The sequence below is a fragment of the Hibiscus syriacus genome, unplaced genomic scaffold (assembly GCF_006381635.1).
Source record: "Hibiscus syriacus cultivar Baekdansim isolate YM2019G1 unplaced genomic scaffold, ASM638163v2 tig00110788_pilon, whole genome shotgun sequence".
NCBI classification, from domain to species: Eukaryota; Viridiplantae; Streptophyta; class Magnoliopsida; order Malvales; family Malvaceae; genus Hibiscus; species Hibiscus syriacus.
Genome location: NW_024062863.1, coordinates 2,883,107 through 2,899,038, shown reverse-complemented (window position 1 = coordinate 2,899,038; position 15,932 = coordinate 2,883,107). Strand labels below are relative to the sequence as shown.

At 34.8% G+C, this 15,932-nt stretch overlaps 2 protein-coding genes across 2 annotated transcripts; one reads left to right on the top strand and one right to left on the bottom strand.

The window, feature by feature from the left end:
* Positions 1-784: 784 nt before the first annotated feature.
* LOC120140564 (small GTPase LIP1-like) lies at positions 785-8,450 on the top strand. Its single transcript, XM_039155530.1, has 7 exons — positions 785-1,422; positions 2,327-2,418; positions 2,503-2,644; positions 3,177-3,481; positions 7,656-7,709; positions 7,805-7,935; positions 8,054-8,450. Exons 1-7 carry the CDS (start codon positions 1,332-1,334, stop codon positions 8,247-8,249), a joined length of 1,011 nt encoding a protein of 336 aa, XP_039011461.1. The 5' UTR covers positions 785-1,331; the 3' UTR covers positions 8,250-8,450.
* A 319-nt stretch (positions 8,451-8,769) lies between these two features.
* LOC120140563 (developmentally-regulated G-protein 3-like) lies at positions 8,770-14,993 on the bottom strand. Its single transcript, XM_039155529.1, has 10 exons — positions 14,852-14,993; positions 14,363-14,416; positions 14,034-14,207; positions 13,420-13,491; positions 12,541-12,600; positions 11,859-11,968; positions 10,600-10,899; positions 9,820-10,011; positions 9,215-9,266; positions 8,770-8,984 (listed from the first exon to the last, which is right to left on the bottom strand). The coding sequence occupies exons 1-10, from the start codon at positions 14,891-14,893 to the stop codon at positions 8,934-8,936; spliced, it is 1,107 nt and encodes a 368-aa protein (XP_039011460.1). The 5' UTR covers positions 14,894-14,993; the 3' UTR covers positions 8,770-8,933.
* Positions 14,994-15,932: the final 939 nt, after the last annotated feature.

The following is a 15,932-nucleotide window of genomic DNA, read 5'->3' as shown; positions in this document are numbered from 1 at the left end:
GAATATTTTTAAAAGAAAAATTAAAGTAAAACACACATGGAATGACATCACCATTGACATGTGATATAATCTTATATTGTCATGTCATCAAAATTTAATATTGTTAATAAAAGTATTAGAACTTATGGCACCCTATAATAACAATTTTAATTCTTAAAACTTATACATTATATCAATTTGGTCTAATATAAAATCTCAAAATCCCTTTCTTAAATCTTTATCTTCTCCAACACCCATTCTCCAACATCGTCGCCACCCATTTGCTCGACTATTGTTGTCGTTTCTTCATGTCGGTCGCACACAGTTATTCCTTGAAACATTGTTTAACCATTGAACTCAACTACATCCTTTGTCGTTTTTCCTCACTTTTGAAAATTTATTTTTTGATGAGTGATTAAAAATTGAGATCAACAAACAACGGTGGTGAAAACGATAGATGAAAAGAGAGAAAAATAATGGAAACACCGAAAATGTATTATCTAAAAGGTGCATGTAACTTGTATAAATAACAAATATAATATCTTAAAATTATTAAAATAACATTATTACAGTTCAAATATATCGGGAAAAAATAATCATAATAATTAATAAATATAAACATAAGAATATTTATTCTTCAAATCGATTTTCTTTGTAAAATTGCTTCTCAAATTAATTAAGGGGACTAAATTAAAGAATCATTTATTTTTGAGGTGTCATCATAATAATTAACAATTTTAACCCGGGGAAACAAATACACAGCTGATAAAATTGACGCGCATTTCAGCGCGTGAATAGAACATTCATGCTTCAAGTCTGTTTAATCAACCCGTATCAACACAAAAAATCAAAGTTCAAATCAAGACATCCGAAAACCAGTTCTGGATCCCTACTTTTAGCTTGGTTTATCTTATCAATTCCCCATTTTCTCTAATCTTCCTATAAACCCCACTTAAACATCGAATTATCTACATATATGGAAAATATAGTTTTAAACCCAAGTTTAATCAACTGAGATTTGGAAGCTCTCAACAGAAATTTAAAGAGAAACCCACTTCTATTATTTCGATTTTAAATATACCCATTTGAAGAAACTCCTTTTGTTAGATCCGATTTTGATTCAGAAACGACGAGTTTCGTGTTCGTGGATTCGGGTGTCGACCTTGAGTGGATTTTGGTGTGAGATGGATATTGAGTACCCATTTCGGGAAATCGCTGTTCTGATTTGTATTTGTGTCTTTTGATGTGATTTTATTAGTCTTGCCAATGTTGTAGAGTTGAGTTTAATATTTTGGGTTATATTTTTTTTTCATTTTCTTTGTTGGTTCTGAGAAAATAAAAGAGCGAGAAAAATGTTTCGGAGAGAACGTAAGAGGGAAATCAAAGAGCTCAATGGAGGGCCTCCTTGTGGGCAGGTTAGAGTTCTTGTTGTTGGTGATACAGGTATTGAATTTTACTTGCTTGTTTTTATTGATCACTGATTTTTCTTTTGGCGTTAATACATTGTGTTTGCAAAATTTCCTGCCTGTATGTTTTTCTGTATATGGAGTGACTTTATAGGATGTTTACTGAGCTTGTATACTTAAAAATTATCATAATTGAAGTAATTTGCACATCAAGATCTGAGAACTTGATTCATGCTCATTCATAATACTAATGTTAGAAATGAAAAAAATGTAGTTTATGATATTAAATAATTGCCCGACTTAATCGCATTTTTTTCCTTTTGGTCGATTAGATTTAGTAAGAAACGAATTTGAAGCCATTGAAGAAACAGATGGGATGACGTGTTAAGGTTTGAAAGAATTGGGAACAAGGTAGATATGAATATCTTGGTATGTTTTGCGGAATTATACCGTTAGTTTTAAGAGCTAACTAGGAAGAGTTTAATTTATTTTCTTTCTTTTATTGGTAAAAGAGTGAGCACTAGTGCTTGAACACACTATCTCTGTCCATACCCATCCCGCCCGCCCTCAACATTTTGGATATCAATACACTTCAAGTTAGTTTAAGGGAAAATTTGCAGGACCTTATTTTCCGTTCTTCGATAATTTGTTGATGATTGTTTCATGACTTTCTATATTAAGAGAACATTCTTTTACAAAAGATTCACTGCTTTCATGTTCCTATGTTGTTTCCTTTTGATGTTATATTAATTTGTTTTTGACTGCTCGGGTGTTTCTGACGCTGTGTTGTACCATTCTTGGGAAGTAAGCAGACCCTGGATCTGCTGTTCTAAGTTGTTTACTTTTCATGCTTAAATATATATAATATGTTTTTCTTTTCAATGTGTTATTAGATGCCAATCTTTTGCCTGAAATCTTATTATTCTTTTGGCAATTGGCAGGTGTGGGGAAAACTTCTCTTGTTCATCTGATTGTCAAAGGCACTTCCACTTCTTGCCCTCCTCAAACTATTGGATGCACAGTTGGTGTGAAGGTAAGACTTAGTACTCGTTTGTTGCCTTAAATAAAGTTATTGTTTGAATTCATTCACCAAGTAACCACTACAATCTCCACACAGCATACCACATATGATAGTCCTGTTAGCTCTTCAAGTAGCTTGAAAGGGGATGCTGAGAGAGATTTCTTCATTGAACTCTGGGATGTGTCAGGACACGAGCGATACAAAGATTGCCGGTCTCTTTTTTATTCACAAATTAATGGTATGTTCTTAGGCTCTTTGCTTGAGCAAATGTCTTTAGTTCACGATAATTGTTGGTACGGAAATTTTCCAAACATTAGTTTGTAAGTCTAGTAGTCCATAGTCTCTCTCTCTCTCTCTAAGTATCGGATAGCTTGCTGTTGGCATACCAACACCACAATTCAATACTAGCTTGAAATAGAATTTTTGATTGCATGAGAAACTGATTGAGGACCATCGATATTTCTTGGTTGATAATTTGATCAGTCCTCTAATTCAATTACATGCATATATATGAATGGCTGGTTGCTGCCCGTTCATATATTCATTCAATTGAGGCAATAGGAATATAAAATGATTGCACTAATCGTTTTTATCATAGTAGTCTTAAACATTATCTGCATGCTATCATCACCAACTTAATGATATGCATCTAATAATCAGTATACAGAAACTCTTTCCTGCTACATCTTCCCATAAAACTCTTTTATAATTTCTGCAAACTCTGTGGCCAACGATTTTCTCTCATGATTTTGCCTTAAAATTTTGTGCAGGTGTTATTTTTGTTCACGATCTTTCCCAAAGGAGAACAAAAACAAGCCTGCAGCAGTGGGCAGCTGAGATCGCGAGTAATGGGACATTTTCTGCTCTCCTAAGTTCTGGAGGTCCAGCAGGACTTCCTGTCCCATATATTGTTATTGGTAACAAAGCTGACTTTGCTGCTAGAGAGAGTACAAGAGGTAGCAGTGGTAATCTGGTTGATGTAGCACTTCAATGGGTCGAGAAGCAGGGTTTCCTTCCATCTAGCGAGGAGCTTCCGCTGACCGAGAATTTTCCTAGTAGTGGAGGCCTTATTGCGGTTAGCATTTTAACTTATGTATTGACTTGCTTATATTCCGGTCAGAGTAGGCCTGGCTGATAAATTTTTGTTCTCAAGTTGAAAATTGTGAGAAATCAGAGTAAATCACTGTTATTCCATACTTAATCAATAGAATTTGTTACATATTTATATACAAGCTGTAACTCTATCTTAGGAAACTTCAAGTTAGGAAAGAAACTAATTCTAGAGAAAGAAATAATCCCTTAAAATAAGGGATTGTAACTACAATAAATATTCACAGAATCCTATTAAAAGCATTCCAAATTTAATCTATTTCATGACACGTATATTCCTATATTCCCCCTCAAGCTGGAGAATATACATTGTATAATCCCAGCTTGGATACAAAATTGTCAAATATGTTTTGATAAGGCTTTTGTAAACATGTCTACTAACCCTCCTTCTGAAGGGATGTAAGATAGAGACACTATCCCTTTGTTTACTTTCTCTGAAATGAAGTGCCTATCAATTTCAACATGTTTTGTTCTATCATGTTGAACTAGATTTTTGGTGATCTGAATTGCGGATTGATTATGACAAAGGACTTCAAAACAATCTTCTTGTTCAGGGTATAATTCTTTTAGCTGCTTAAGTATCCAGATTCCTTCACACATTCCCAATGCCAAGGCTCTAAATTCTGCGTCAGCACTACTTCTCGAAACAACAGATTGTTTCTTACTTCTCCAAGTAATAAGGTTTCCCCACACAAATGTGCAATAGCCCGAAGTAGATCTCCTTTCTGTTAAGTCCATTGCCCAGCTAGAATCTGTAAAGACTTTTACAAATCTGTCAAACATTAAACCATGTCCAGGAGTTTTCTTCAAGTACTTCAGGATCCTGTTAGCTGCTGCCATGTGCTCTTCATTAGGATTCACCATGTGTTGACTAATTATATTTACTGAAAAGGCTATATCCGGCCTGGTTAAAGACAAGTAGATTAACTTTCCCACTAACCTTTGAAATCTATCTTTATGTGTTAAGGAGCTTTCTGCCTCCTTGTTCAATTTCAGACTGGCTTCCATTGGTGTATCTGTTGGCTTACACCCTAAAAAACCTATTTCATTTAGTAAGTCGATAACATACTTTCTTTGGTTGATCATGAGCCCCTCTTTAGATCTTGCAATCCATACCTAGGAAGTATCTCAACTTTCCTAAGTCCTCAGTTTCAAATTCCTTGTTTAGGAGTGTCTTTAAACTGATAATTTCCTCCTCATCATCTCCATTTAGGATTATATCATCCACATACACAATTAGGATGGCTCTTTTGTTCCTGTAATTTTTCTTGATGGAGAGTGTATGATCGGCAAGGGACTGTTTGTAGCCATTTCTTAGGATCACTTTGGTGAACCTTTCAAACCAAGCCCTGGGGGACTGTTTTAGCCCATATAGTGACCTATTAAGCTTGCACACTTCTAATTTCCCTTAATAGACTACAAACCAGGTGGTACCTTCATATAGACCTCTTCCTCGAGTTTGCCATTGAGAAAGGCATTTTTAACATCAAGTTAATGAAGTTTCAAGTCATGGTTGAACACAAGACTTAGTAGTACCCGAACAATATTGAGTTTAGCCACTGGAGCAAAAGTCTCTGTAAAATCTACCCCATAGGTTTGCGTATATCCTTTAGCAACTAGTCTTGCTTTGTATCTCTGTACACTGCCATTAGAATTATATTTCACAGCAAAGATCCATTTACAACCAACATGTTTTTTACCTTGTGGAAGATCTGTTATAGTCCATGTAACATTCTTCTCGAGTGCACCGATTTCCTCTTCAACAACCCTTCTCCATTTAGGATCCTTTAATGCGTCATCAATATTTGAGGGGATTTGTTCTTCATTCAAGCTAGCTGTAAAGGCTTGGAAAGAAGGCAATAAAGAGTTGTAACCTGTAAATCTTTGAATATGGTGTTTAGTGCATTGCCTTAATCCCTTTCTAATGGCAATAAGAAAAAACATCAAGATTAGGAGAAGTGGACTTACTGTACTCATTTCCTTCTTCCACATTGGCAGCTGGACTTAAATCCAACTTTCGGCTAGTGTTAGATTGCAGTTTCCTTTTTTCTTTTGTAAACCAGAAGCAGTTTAGGAGGTGTAGTTTTGGAAGTATCAGGATGATTATTAGGAGTGGGTGTAGAAGAATCTGAAGGTATGGAAGGAAAGGTAGTAGGTGTAGGTAACGAATGTGGATTTGAAGGTGACAAATTTGAAGGTATTGAAAAATTAGGAGAGGTTACCGGATGTTGATGATAAGGCTGAAAATCATTCCATGGCTTCCCTTGAATTTCAGCTTTAGGAAAATAGAGGTCCTGCTAAAAAAATGTGAGATCCATAGTGACATAAAATCATTTAAAAGGTGGATGAAGCATTTATAACCCTTCTTTAAGAGTACCCTACCAAAATGCATTTTAGGGATCTAGGATCGAACTTGGACCTATTAGGAGCATAATTATGGATAAAAACAGTGCAACCAAAGACTTTAAGAGGTAAAATAGAAGAAATAGGCTTGAATTGGGGTAACTCTCCAAGAAAATGGATTGAGGAGTATGGAAATTCAAAACCTTACAGGCATACAGTTTATCAAATATGTGGCAGTTAACAAGGCCTCTCCCCATAAGTAGGTTGGAACGTTGCTGGTGAAGAGAAGAGAACGGGTAACATCAAGAAGCTGTCTATTTTTCCTCTCGGCAATGCCATTTTGTTGTGGAGTGTCAACACAGGAACTGATTTGAACTATTCCTTTGGTTTTGAAAAAATCACTCAATGATGTAGCAAAGAGTTCGCTACCATTATCAGAATGAAAAGGTTGAATTTTGGAATGAAATTGGGTGTCAACCATGGTATAAAATCTCTCAAATATGTCAAAGGATTCAGATTTGTCTCTCATTAAATAAGTCCAAGTTAGCCTACTATGGTCATCGATAAATGTAATGAACCAGTTACAACCAATAGCATTTTTCACTCTAGAAGGGCCCTAAATATCACTATGGATCAAAGAAAAAGGACGTGAAGGCTTGTATTTAGATGGTGAATAGGATGCTTTGGTATGTTTAGCAAGTGAACGAATATGACATTTAAACAAATGTGATTTTTTATTAATAAAAAGAGACGGATATAACTTTGCTAGATATTGAAAACTAGGATGGTCTAACAAAATGCCATAACAGTATCAATTTTTTTAAGGTTGCGAACGAAGTAGGAGGTGTCTGTTCGAAAGCTGAAGGAGGACCATTTAGGATATAGAGGCCATTATGCAAGCTAGCATTGCCAATCATCTTCATGTCCAGTGCCTGCAAAGTACAACTTGATTCATTAAAATTGATAGCACAATTTAAATCCTTTGAAAGTTTACTGACAGATATGAGGTTGCAAGCAAGATTAGGTACAAAAAAAGGACATTATCAAGAACCAGATTCTTATTGAGAGAGATAGAACCATGTCCATGAATATGGGAAAGAGAACCATCTGCAGTTTTAATAGCCCTTCCAGATGTAGCTGAAAAAGTTTTAAACAATTTCCTGTTGCCAGTCATGTGATCTGAAGCCCCGGAGTCAAGGACCCAAGTAGGGGTCAACTGTTGAGAAAGAAGGGCTGTAGGAAATTTTTTACCTTCTGGTTCAGCCCTGCTAATTGACTAAACATCCTCTGATACCATGTGAGAAATCAGAGTAAATCACTGTTATTCCATACTTAATCAATAGGATTTGTTACATATTTATATAAAAATTGTAACTTTATTTTAGGAAACTTTAAGTTAGAAAAGAAACTAATTCTAGAGAAAGAATAATCCCTTAAGGGATTGTAACTACAAGAAATTTTCACAGAATCCTATTAAAAGTGTTCCTAATTTAATCTATTTCCTGACACGTATATTCCTACAAAAATATTGAATTCATTTCCTTTTCACGGTAAACTCTCTTTTTATGGAATATATTTTACTTCAAGAAGTTGTTTTACTGCAAGAAGAAAGATCTTAAAATGGCATCTTTGCTTGTTAACTGTTGAATCAATCATGTTGCGCTGTTTAAAATATTAGCAAACACCGGGGTTGGTAAAGTTCCGGTACTTTTGACAAGCCTAGCAAACCCGATTAGCAATGTTAGTTTTGGCTTTTGGTAAAAGTAGACGTTTAACACCCTGCTTGATTTCTACAGGCAGCCAAAGAGGCAAGATATGACAAGGAAGGCTTAATGAGATTTTTCCGAATGGTATTGTTGGCCCTTTTTGCTTAGTTTATGTGATTCTAGCTCTTATTTTTCTTGTGGGTTAGCTGTTGTCAAGCTTACACTGTACTTTGTTTCAGTTAATCAAGAGACGGTATTTTTCAGACGAATTATCGACCACAAATACGTGGTCTGTATCTCCTGCTCCGAGAACTTCTCAACGTTTAGATGAAAGTGCCGGTGATGATTATCAGTTATACAAGCGAACAAGGTAAGTCCGGCTGAGTTAACCTTTGCAAAAATTATACACAAGGAACGTGGGCATTCTTCTCTCTATCTTTCCCGTTGTTTCTTAATGAAAACCTGTTGTTTGCTCCGGTCGATTGCAGTTTGAGCGGCGACCCTTACAAGTACAACATGCTTCCTCCCTTACCGGCGCAGTGCAATCTGACTCCACCTCCCACACTTTACCCTCAACAGCCAGTTCCAGCGACCGAGAATTACAACGCCCCACGGTTTTCCTTTTCCGGATCCCAAGAAGTCAACAGCAGTGCCAGATCAAAGCGTGCCGATATTAATGTCTGATGTAATACTGTTTGCAGTGTTTGCTATATGATTCCCGTTGTGCTTGTATAATTGGCATGCCAATTCTTTTATATTCGTTTCACCCTTCCCAAAGGACCATCTTTTATTTCATGGCCCCTCCGTTTCTGGGACTTTTGCAGTTTTAGTGCTTGTATAATTATTAATTCGTTTATATTAATGTCAAGATTTTAGTTTATGTAATCACTCCAATCTTAATTTTAGTCTTTTCGTTAATGGAGTAGATGTACTTCGTATTTCTTTTAGGATGTATGAAAATAATTTGTTCAATGGCAGTAGGATATTTCAATTTTAAATTTATGTATTCGAGCCGGACTTAAACTGTAAAGAGAAAACCAAAAGTTCTTGAATTTGGCATTGAAATCGAATCAAACCGAACAGTTGGTGAGAAATTTAATAAAATACCAATTCTCTGAGAAATTCCCACTAGCTGTGTCCTTTAAATAGTGTACTTAGGTCGAAAGTGTTATCATAACAAAGAAAAACAAGCAAAGGCATAATCAGATCAAAATGGCTCTAATAACACATTCAGCCCTCTCGTTTTACCTAATTTCCAGCGGGACAAACCTAGATGGCAGCTGACAATTTTGTGCATGATGATGGCTGTGCGATTCATAAAACATGAACACGGTGAGGAGTTCGATCATGTATTCCAATATTATCAGGTTACACTTTCTTGATAATCTGAACAACGTCTTCATCCTCGAGTTCATGATCCTGGGATAATATCGAATCAAAATCAGCAGGGATCAAACAACAAAAAAGAAGAAAACAGGTAAATTAGACAAATGGTAGATATGGACAAGGATACGGATACGGGAAATAATTAAAACCCGATATGAAAAGACAAACAATATATGAATGCAACAAAAGGTTGTATGAAGCCTTGAACTCGATTATGAAAGGGAAAGATAACATGAACACGATGCACGATACTTGGAACATACCTTGCCAACTCTTTGAGGCTTGTGTTTTACGCTTGAACCCCATACGAGTGCACTGTGATATTCAGCTAGATTAAGAACTTTAATAACTGGAAATTTGAAATTTAGATCTAAATATGGTAAAAAAGTAAAAGATGCATTTTTCTAAAAAATCAATCTAAACAGATCATTCTCAGGCATACATGCCTGGATATACCATTTTCTTATAAAAGTATTCTTGTGTAATTATACGATATTATATTTACCAAAGACGGCAAAGGAGGAAAAAAAACACCCCACTTAGAAGCTAACAGTCCGAAATGAGGAAACACAGAGACCACACTTCCACTTAGAACTTTATTATCCGCACCCTAAATTCCAAGCATTATTGCAAGATTTTCCTTTCTAATGGCAGAAATAGGTTGGAATTTGCTCATCTCAGAAATAAGCAGGGCCCTCAGAAAGGAGTATACGCGAACATCTGAATGTATACATAAGATATTACACCCACCGTCAAACAAAATCTTAGGGAAGTCTTCTAAAACCCTCGCGACTGCAAAGAATGCAAGTAAAGAAATTGGCTATCACTTGATGCAACACTGCGTTAATGATTTGGAGAGGATACTTACTACTTAAATTGTTTAAGCATGTCTTTATGAATTCGAGTGCAGAAGTCCTCAACTGTCCTTCTCTTTGATGACAGGATAACAGGATCTTCATAGTCTGGATTCATCCCTTTTGGCTTCGTATAAATGCGACTTAAATTGAGATACTCCCATATCTTCTCCAGGAGACCGTCTAGGTTCCACTCCAGGTGAGCACTTAAAAGTAGTCGGAAAAATAAATTATATAAAAAAATTATCAAGCATTACACAAAAAGACAGTTTCAGTAACTCGTTCAATCATACCAAGGAAATTGTATAGGAGTAAAAATGACATTAAGGAGCACAATCAGAAAGCCCAGCACGAGCCGGCAGTTACAATATTTCTAAGCTATTAGTATTGGCTCAGACCAAAAAACCTATGGCCCTATAATCAGAGTTAGATGCCACCCTACTCCAAGGCAATAAACAGTTACAGCACAACTATCCTCATCTTTAAGTCATCTGAAAAGATACCAAAAGGATTGCACAGTCATTTTTTTTTAAGTTTTCTATCTGAGAGAATTTGAAGGTTTTTGCTTATTCTAAACGTTGTTTGTACTTTGTAGGTCTCATGAGTGTTTGCTATAAAACACTTTAGATGGTCTCAAAGAACGAGTATTATTTGAAGTCAAAATCACATCAAATATTAAGAATGCATATTAGAATAAACATACTTCAATGAAGTAAATTTTCTAACGGCAACTTTGAACGAAAAATGTGTTTGCAGGACAGAAAATTTCCCACAAGATTAGGGGTGAAAAATACCTGATTGGGCAATAATGAGGAAGATTATCCAATATCTCCAGCTCTTCAAGTGTGATCTGATCAATCTTGTTTATCACATAAATGCAAGGCATGTATATCCTACTGCCCTCAATGACATCGATTAGATCATCAGCAGTCGCATCATACCTCAGAGTGATATCAGCATTGTGAATTCTATATTCACTACAAATTGCCTTTACGGTGTCAAGGTCCAGATGAGTATTCGCAACAGTTGAGGTGAAATTAATACCACCCTTGTCTTTCTTTCTGAATGTCAAATTAGGTGGTTCCTTGTTCAATCTGTCTCCACATAGAAAATAACTATTAGGCGGCAGAACAAACTGAGATGCTAAGAAAAGAAAGACATGAAAACTATGAAACAGTACAAAGTTTCAAAAACAAGTATGGCTACAAAGGGATTAAAATTCTCTTCAGTTAACTGGAGACTCTAGTATGTTTCCTTTTTTTGTCATATCATACATCCACTCAAAAATTACAAAATCTATGGTTTCCAGAACATCAGCATGGAGTCAATGTATCAAACCAAAACAAGAATGCAGCAGAAGGATGGTAGAAATATGAAATATGGATGCACCAAGATATATGATATATCAATTAAGTCTAAACAAATCAATATTTACAAAGAAAAACCTGAATCTCAATAATATTCTACAACTCTATTAGTCAATCAAAACAACAAATGAGAGCACTAACTCAAATAGCAAGAAGTAAATATTGACTCTAAGTTCAAATGACTCACAAATCCGACCTGGCCCTACTTTGACATAAGCATTAAAGAAATGGAAATGCTTCAAGAAAAAGTTAACAGCATTGCAGAACCATCCAAAGATAAAGGTTCTGTGAGCATGTATATAGTAATTTCTAACACTACGTGTTCTCCAAATTAAAGAACTAAACAATAGCGTTCATTCAAGTAACAGCTACAAAATTCATGCCATATTAAGGTGATCAGTTTAAATACTGATATGAAACAAACATTAGTTGTAGGGAAAACAAAAATCAAGGATGTGAATAGGCAGTAAGTAACGATTAACTGAAATTGCTTCGAAAGAAAAAAATATAATAAAAAGAGCGAAAAAGAATACCCTTAGGTCCACACTGATACTGCTTTGGTGATAAGCAATATAATAATGTTTATGAATGGCTTAGCAATGCATGCAGAAATGCAAACGCAAAAGAGGCCAAAATAACATCGGGGGAGAAACTATCAGGAGGCAAAAGAAAGTAACCAATGTTACCTTATTCCAAATCCTTCAAGCTCTTTCTCAATAAGACGCTTGTGAGTTATTGGTTTTATTGCATCAAGAACGATTAATATACAATTACATGTCCTAGCAGTGCTGATGACCTGGACCAAGTGGCATTTTTTTTGAAACACTTGCAACAAGGTATGAGCATGGAAAGGAAGATAAAAAATCAGCAGCAACTAAACTGAAAAGCAATTATTCTATGGGCAAAAACAATTTTCATATAATATTTGACCTAGAATTATACTATTTCTATGACATTCATAAAATCATGTCGGAAAAGAAATCAGATTGAAGATATCCACTCTGCTCAAGTGCATAACTTTAATGATATTGGCATGGGATAAATATGAAAACAATACTCATTTTAAGTTGTAAAACCAATATATATATATATATTGTGATAAACAAGCAAATTACCATGAAACTAAAGAAATGCAGAATTACCATTCTAAGTTGTAAATCAAAATTTCATTAAAAGCAATGCATACAAACAATGATAGCATAAATAGCAGATTGCATATAAACAAAAAAAAAAATTGAGCAATTAGCAAAGTATAGAGTAGATATAATTATGCTCAAGTATTCTGGTACAAAAATATTAGTAAAGAACAAGAACTTTGAACGTATAAGAAAGAAAAGGCAAAAGAAACACATAAGTAATTGTGTTCACCTGTCTTCCTCTACCCTTTCCATCTTTAGCACCCTCAATAATACCCGGAAGATCCAACAACTGCAAATCATGATAAGGAATTATTCTTAGTTTGTTGTATTCAAGAAAAAAGGTCATCTCAACAAGTAATCAAGTGTCATGATGAGTAAGAGGGAAAATGTCATAAAATTTATCACAGTTCTTGAACATAATCCATGTAGGATTTGATCTATTCCTCAGAAAATGTAGTGTGCATTATGATTTCAAATAAATTCAACACAATTACAATAGTTTTCATGATAATTAAGTTATCAAATGATAGCAAATACTTGAAACCAAAAGCATTTCACGAAACACTGTTTTAAAAGTATTGACTTGAAACATAAATGTATTCACAATATCATCCATAAACAGAATTAAAGAAACAATACAAATTATGGAATAAACAACATCATGTTTTATTTTTTTTATAGGAATTGAAGGCCTCGTTAAAAACCCCCTTCTTGATTAAAGGAGCTTGTAGAGAAGCTCCTTAATCAGCGGAAGGAGGAAAAGAGTGCCTTAAGATTTCATTAACCAAAAGAAATTACATAAGATGCAACCAGATAAACACCCCCAACATAACCAGAAAACCAAAAAACGACCAAAGACAACCCTATACAACAGAACTAGCTCAGCCTAAACCATCTAAGCTACTAACACAGTCTAAATTTTGGCTGAGCAGTTAATCATCTAAGCTACAACATCATGTTTTATCTTATGTCATACATCACTCCAAAAAGGTAAAATAGTATACAAGGCAAAAGGGAAACATCAATTATTCAAATACTATTACTAAAAATTTAATAAACCATTACTAAAACCAAAAGTACATTAAGCTTTGTTGAAATAAAGCAGTACCTGGATTTTAGCCCCCCTATACACGATCACACCCGGAATACAAGTTAATGTAGTAAATTCATAGGAAGCGACCTGTAATCCAGAATAAATACAAGTTCATCAGTCTTCAGAAGTTATTGCACTATATTCAGCAGAAGCCTCCGGAGAGAACATGTTATACTTGGCCCTCCCATCCCGACTCCCAACCCCCCAAAAATATTTAGCAAAAGAATTATGATAAACATTATTTTCAATCAATTAGAGAGATGACAGCGTGAAGAAATACCACAGAAACATGAATTTACAGGCAATGTCAACTAAGGAATGATATGCTATTCAGACTTTTTTTTTTGTGGGGGAGGAGGGCATCACGCGTGTTGGATACTGATATGTGCTTGATATGACTATGTTTAGTTATTCCTAAGATTTTCCATATAATTCAAGGGCTGGACCTCCATAACTATATCCACCTAACATGTGATGGGCATTGGTACCTTAAGGTACATGAAGATTTGGAGCAACATAATATACTTCACGGTTTTCCAATACAAAATCAAACTGTAGCATTTCTGATAACAGAAGACACAGGCATATGTTTCATGTGCTCTAATGACATAAAAAACAGTCATCCATACCTCTGAAAATGTCCCCGTCAGCTTGTTAAGAAGAGTAGATTTCCCCACCGAAGGGAAACCTACTAGACCAACTCTTGCATCTCCACTTTTGGTAACATCAAAACCTTCACCTGCACCACCTCCTCCTTTTGATGTAGGCGTAAGGAGCTCTCTTCGTAGCTTTGCAAGTTTAGCCTAATGCCAAACGACAGATAATACAAAAATAATTTGCGATGATGAAATAAACACCAATAGAAAGAAAATGCAAATCACAGCTCTTTCACTTCAACGACATATAATTCCACAATTGGGCCAAAACAAAACCCCAAAAAATAAAAACACATTTTCACCTTGAGCAAGCCCAGATGATGAGCTGTTGCTTTGTTCTTTTGAGTCCTTGCCATCTGTTAAAAACAAACAAACAAACAAACAAACAAACAAAGGAAAAAACTTAAATACACCAGAAATGCAACAAACTTTAGCAATCTATCATGTTTCAAGGACACATTTGGCTATCTTCATCATCTTCATTTGGCTATCATGTTTTAAAGCATAAAAATTCAAATAAAAAATAACAAAAACTGGAAGCTTTCTTCATTTCTCAGTCGCAACTCACAGGAAACTACATGATACGAATTCGAATTTAAATTACTTCGAAAGATATTCAGAAACTCAGTAAGTACTAAGCTAAATTAAAATAATGCAGAAAAAAAAACGTATAAGAAATAGATTTCATTCAAATTATAGATAATTATGAGCAACCGAAGATAATCAGAGACTATTCTATGAACTAAAATTTAAATAATAAAAATAACAGACAAAAGAGGAAGAAAGCTAACCTCATCTTCGATGTCTTTGATCTTTTGCATAACGGTGGCCATTGTTACAGAAGAAAAACAGTAATTAAGGTGGCGACAATCGGACGGCGGCGGTTTATGGAAGGAATGGAGAAGAAAAAGAAACCACCAGAGAGAACGAAATTAATTGAACAATAATAGGGCTTTAGATTTGCCACGACTTATGTGGACTGTTATTGTTTTCGGGTTGGCCTATTTATATGGATCCCTTGCCCAGCAAATTGGGCTCTCGACCGACTTTCCTAATTGGCCCATTACTGCTCCCGGGTTTTTTATTTAGCCCATTAGGGCAAGTCAAAAATTTATTTTGGGATCTACGAAATTTTCTACAGTGTTATTGGAACTCGTCACGCCGAGGTGACGAGTTTAAAAAAATATATTTTTGAAAATTTATCACATCGAGGTAAAAATTTAGAATAAAAAAAATTATTTTTTATTGAAACTCGTCACCTCGGCGTGACGGGTTCTATGTCACTGTAGAAAAGACCATAGATCTAAAAATAAATTTTAACTTGCTCTAATTGGCTAAATAAAAAACTCATATACCTTACTGGGCCAATTTTGACTCCCTAATTCCTTTTAATCACTTTTTTTAATTTATAATTTTTTTAAAACATCATCGATATCTGATGTATGGATTTTTAATCAGATTTATTCAGTTTTAACTTTTTTATTTTTTTTAAAATACTATTGATATCCAATTTATTGATCGATTAATCTTGCAAAAGCATATAAGATTTTTAATCAGATTTATTCAGTTTTAATTTTTTTTTTATCTTTTTAAAATACTATCGATATCTAATTTATTGATCAATTAATCTTGCAAAAACATATAAGATGACTAGTTTTCTTGAGTTTTCTATATCTCAATTATTAGTCTAATTGTATATTATAGTAATTTAAAACAGGCATGTCACAAGAAATTCCAACTTCCATCAATTCACAATTTTAAAATTTCAACATATGCAAATCAACATTTGGGAAAGAACAAAGGGTTACAATGAAATCACCGGTTACAAGAGGCAACAGACACGCGCATAGGCCAGGAGTGTACTTGAAAACT

Bases quoted from the DNA above. Each gene is read 5' to 3' on its own strand.
- LOC120140564 (XM_039155530.1), top strand. From the start codon at position 1,332: ATGTTTCGGAGAGAACGTAAGAGGGAAATCAAAGAGCTCAATGGAGGG. The intron at 1,423-2,326 runs GTATTGAATTTT...GGCAATTGGCAG, and splicing joins TCTTGTTGTTGGTGATACAG to GTGTGGGGAAAACTTCTCTT. The intron at 2,419-2,502 runs GTAAGACTTAGT...ATCTCCACACAG, and splicing joins GATGCACAGTTGGTGTGAAG to CATACCACATATGATAGTCC.
- LOC120140563 (XM_039155529.1), bottom strand. From the start codon at position 14,893: ATGGCCACCGTTATGCAAAAGATCAAAGACATCGAAGATGAG. The intron at 13,492-14,033 runs GTATGGATGACT...TCTGGATTACAG, and splicing joins TGACGGGGACATTTTCAGAG to GTCGCTTCCTATGAATTTAC. The intron at 10,012-10,599 runs GTATTTTTCACC...ACTACTTTTAAG, and splicing joins CCTCATTATTGCCCAATCAG to TGCTCACCTGGAGTGGAACC.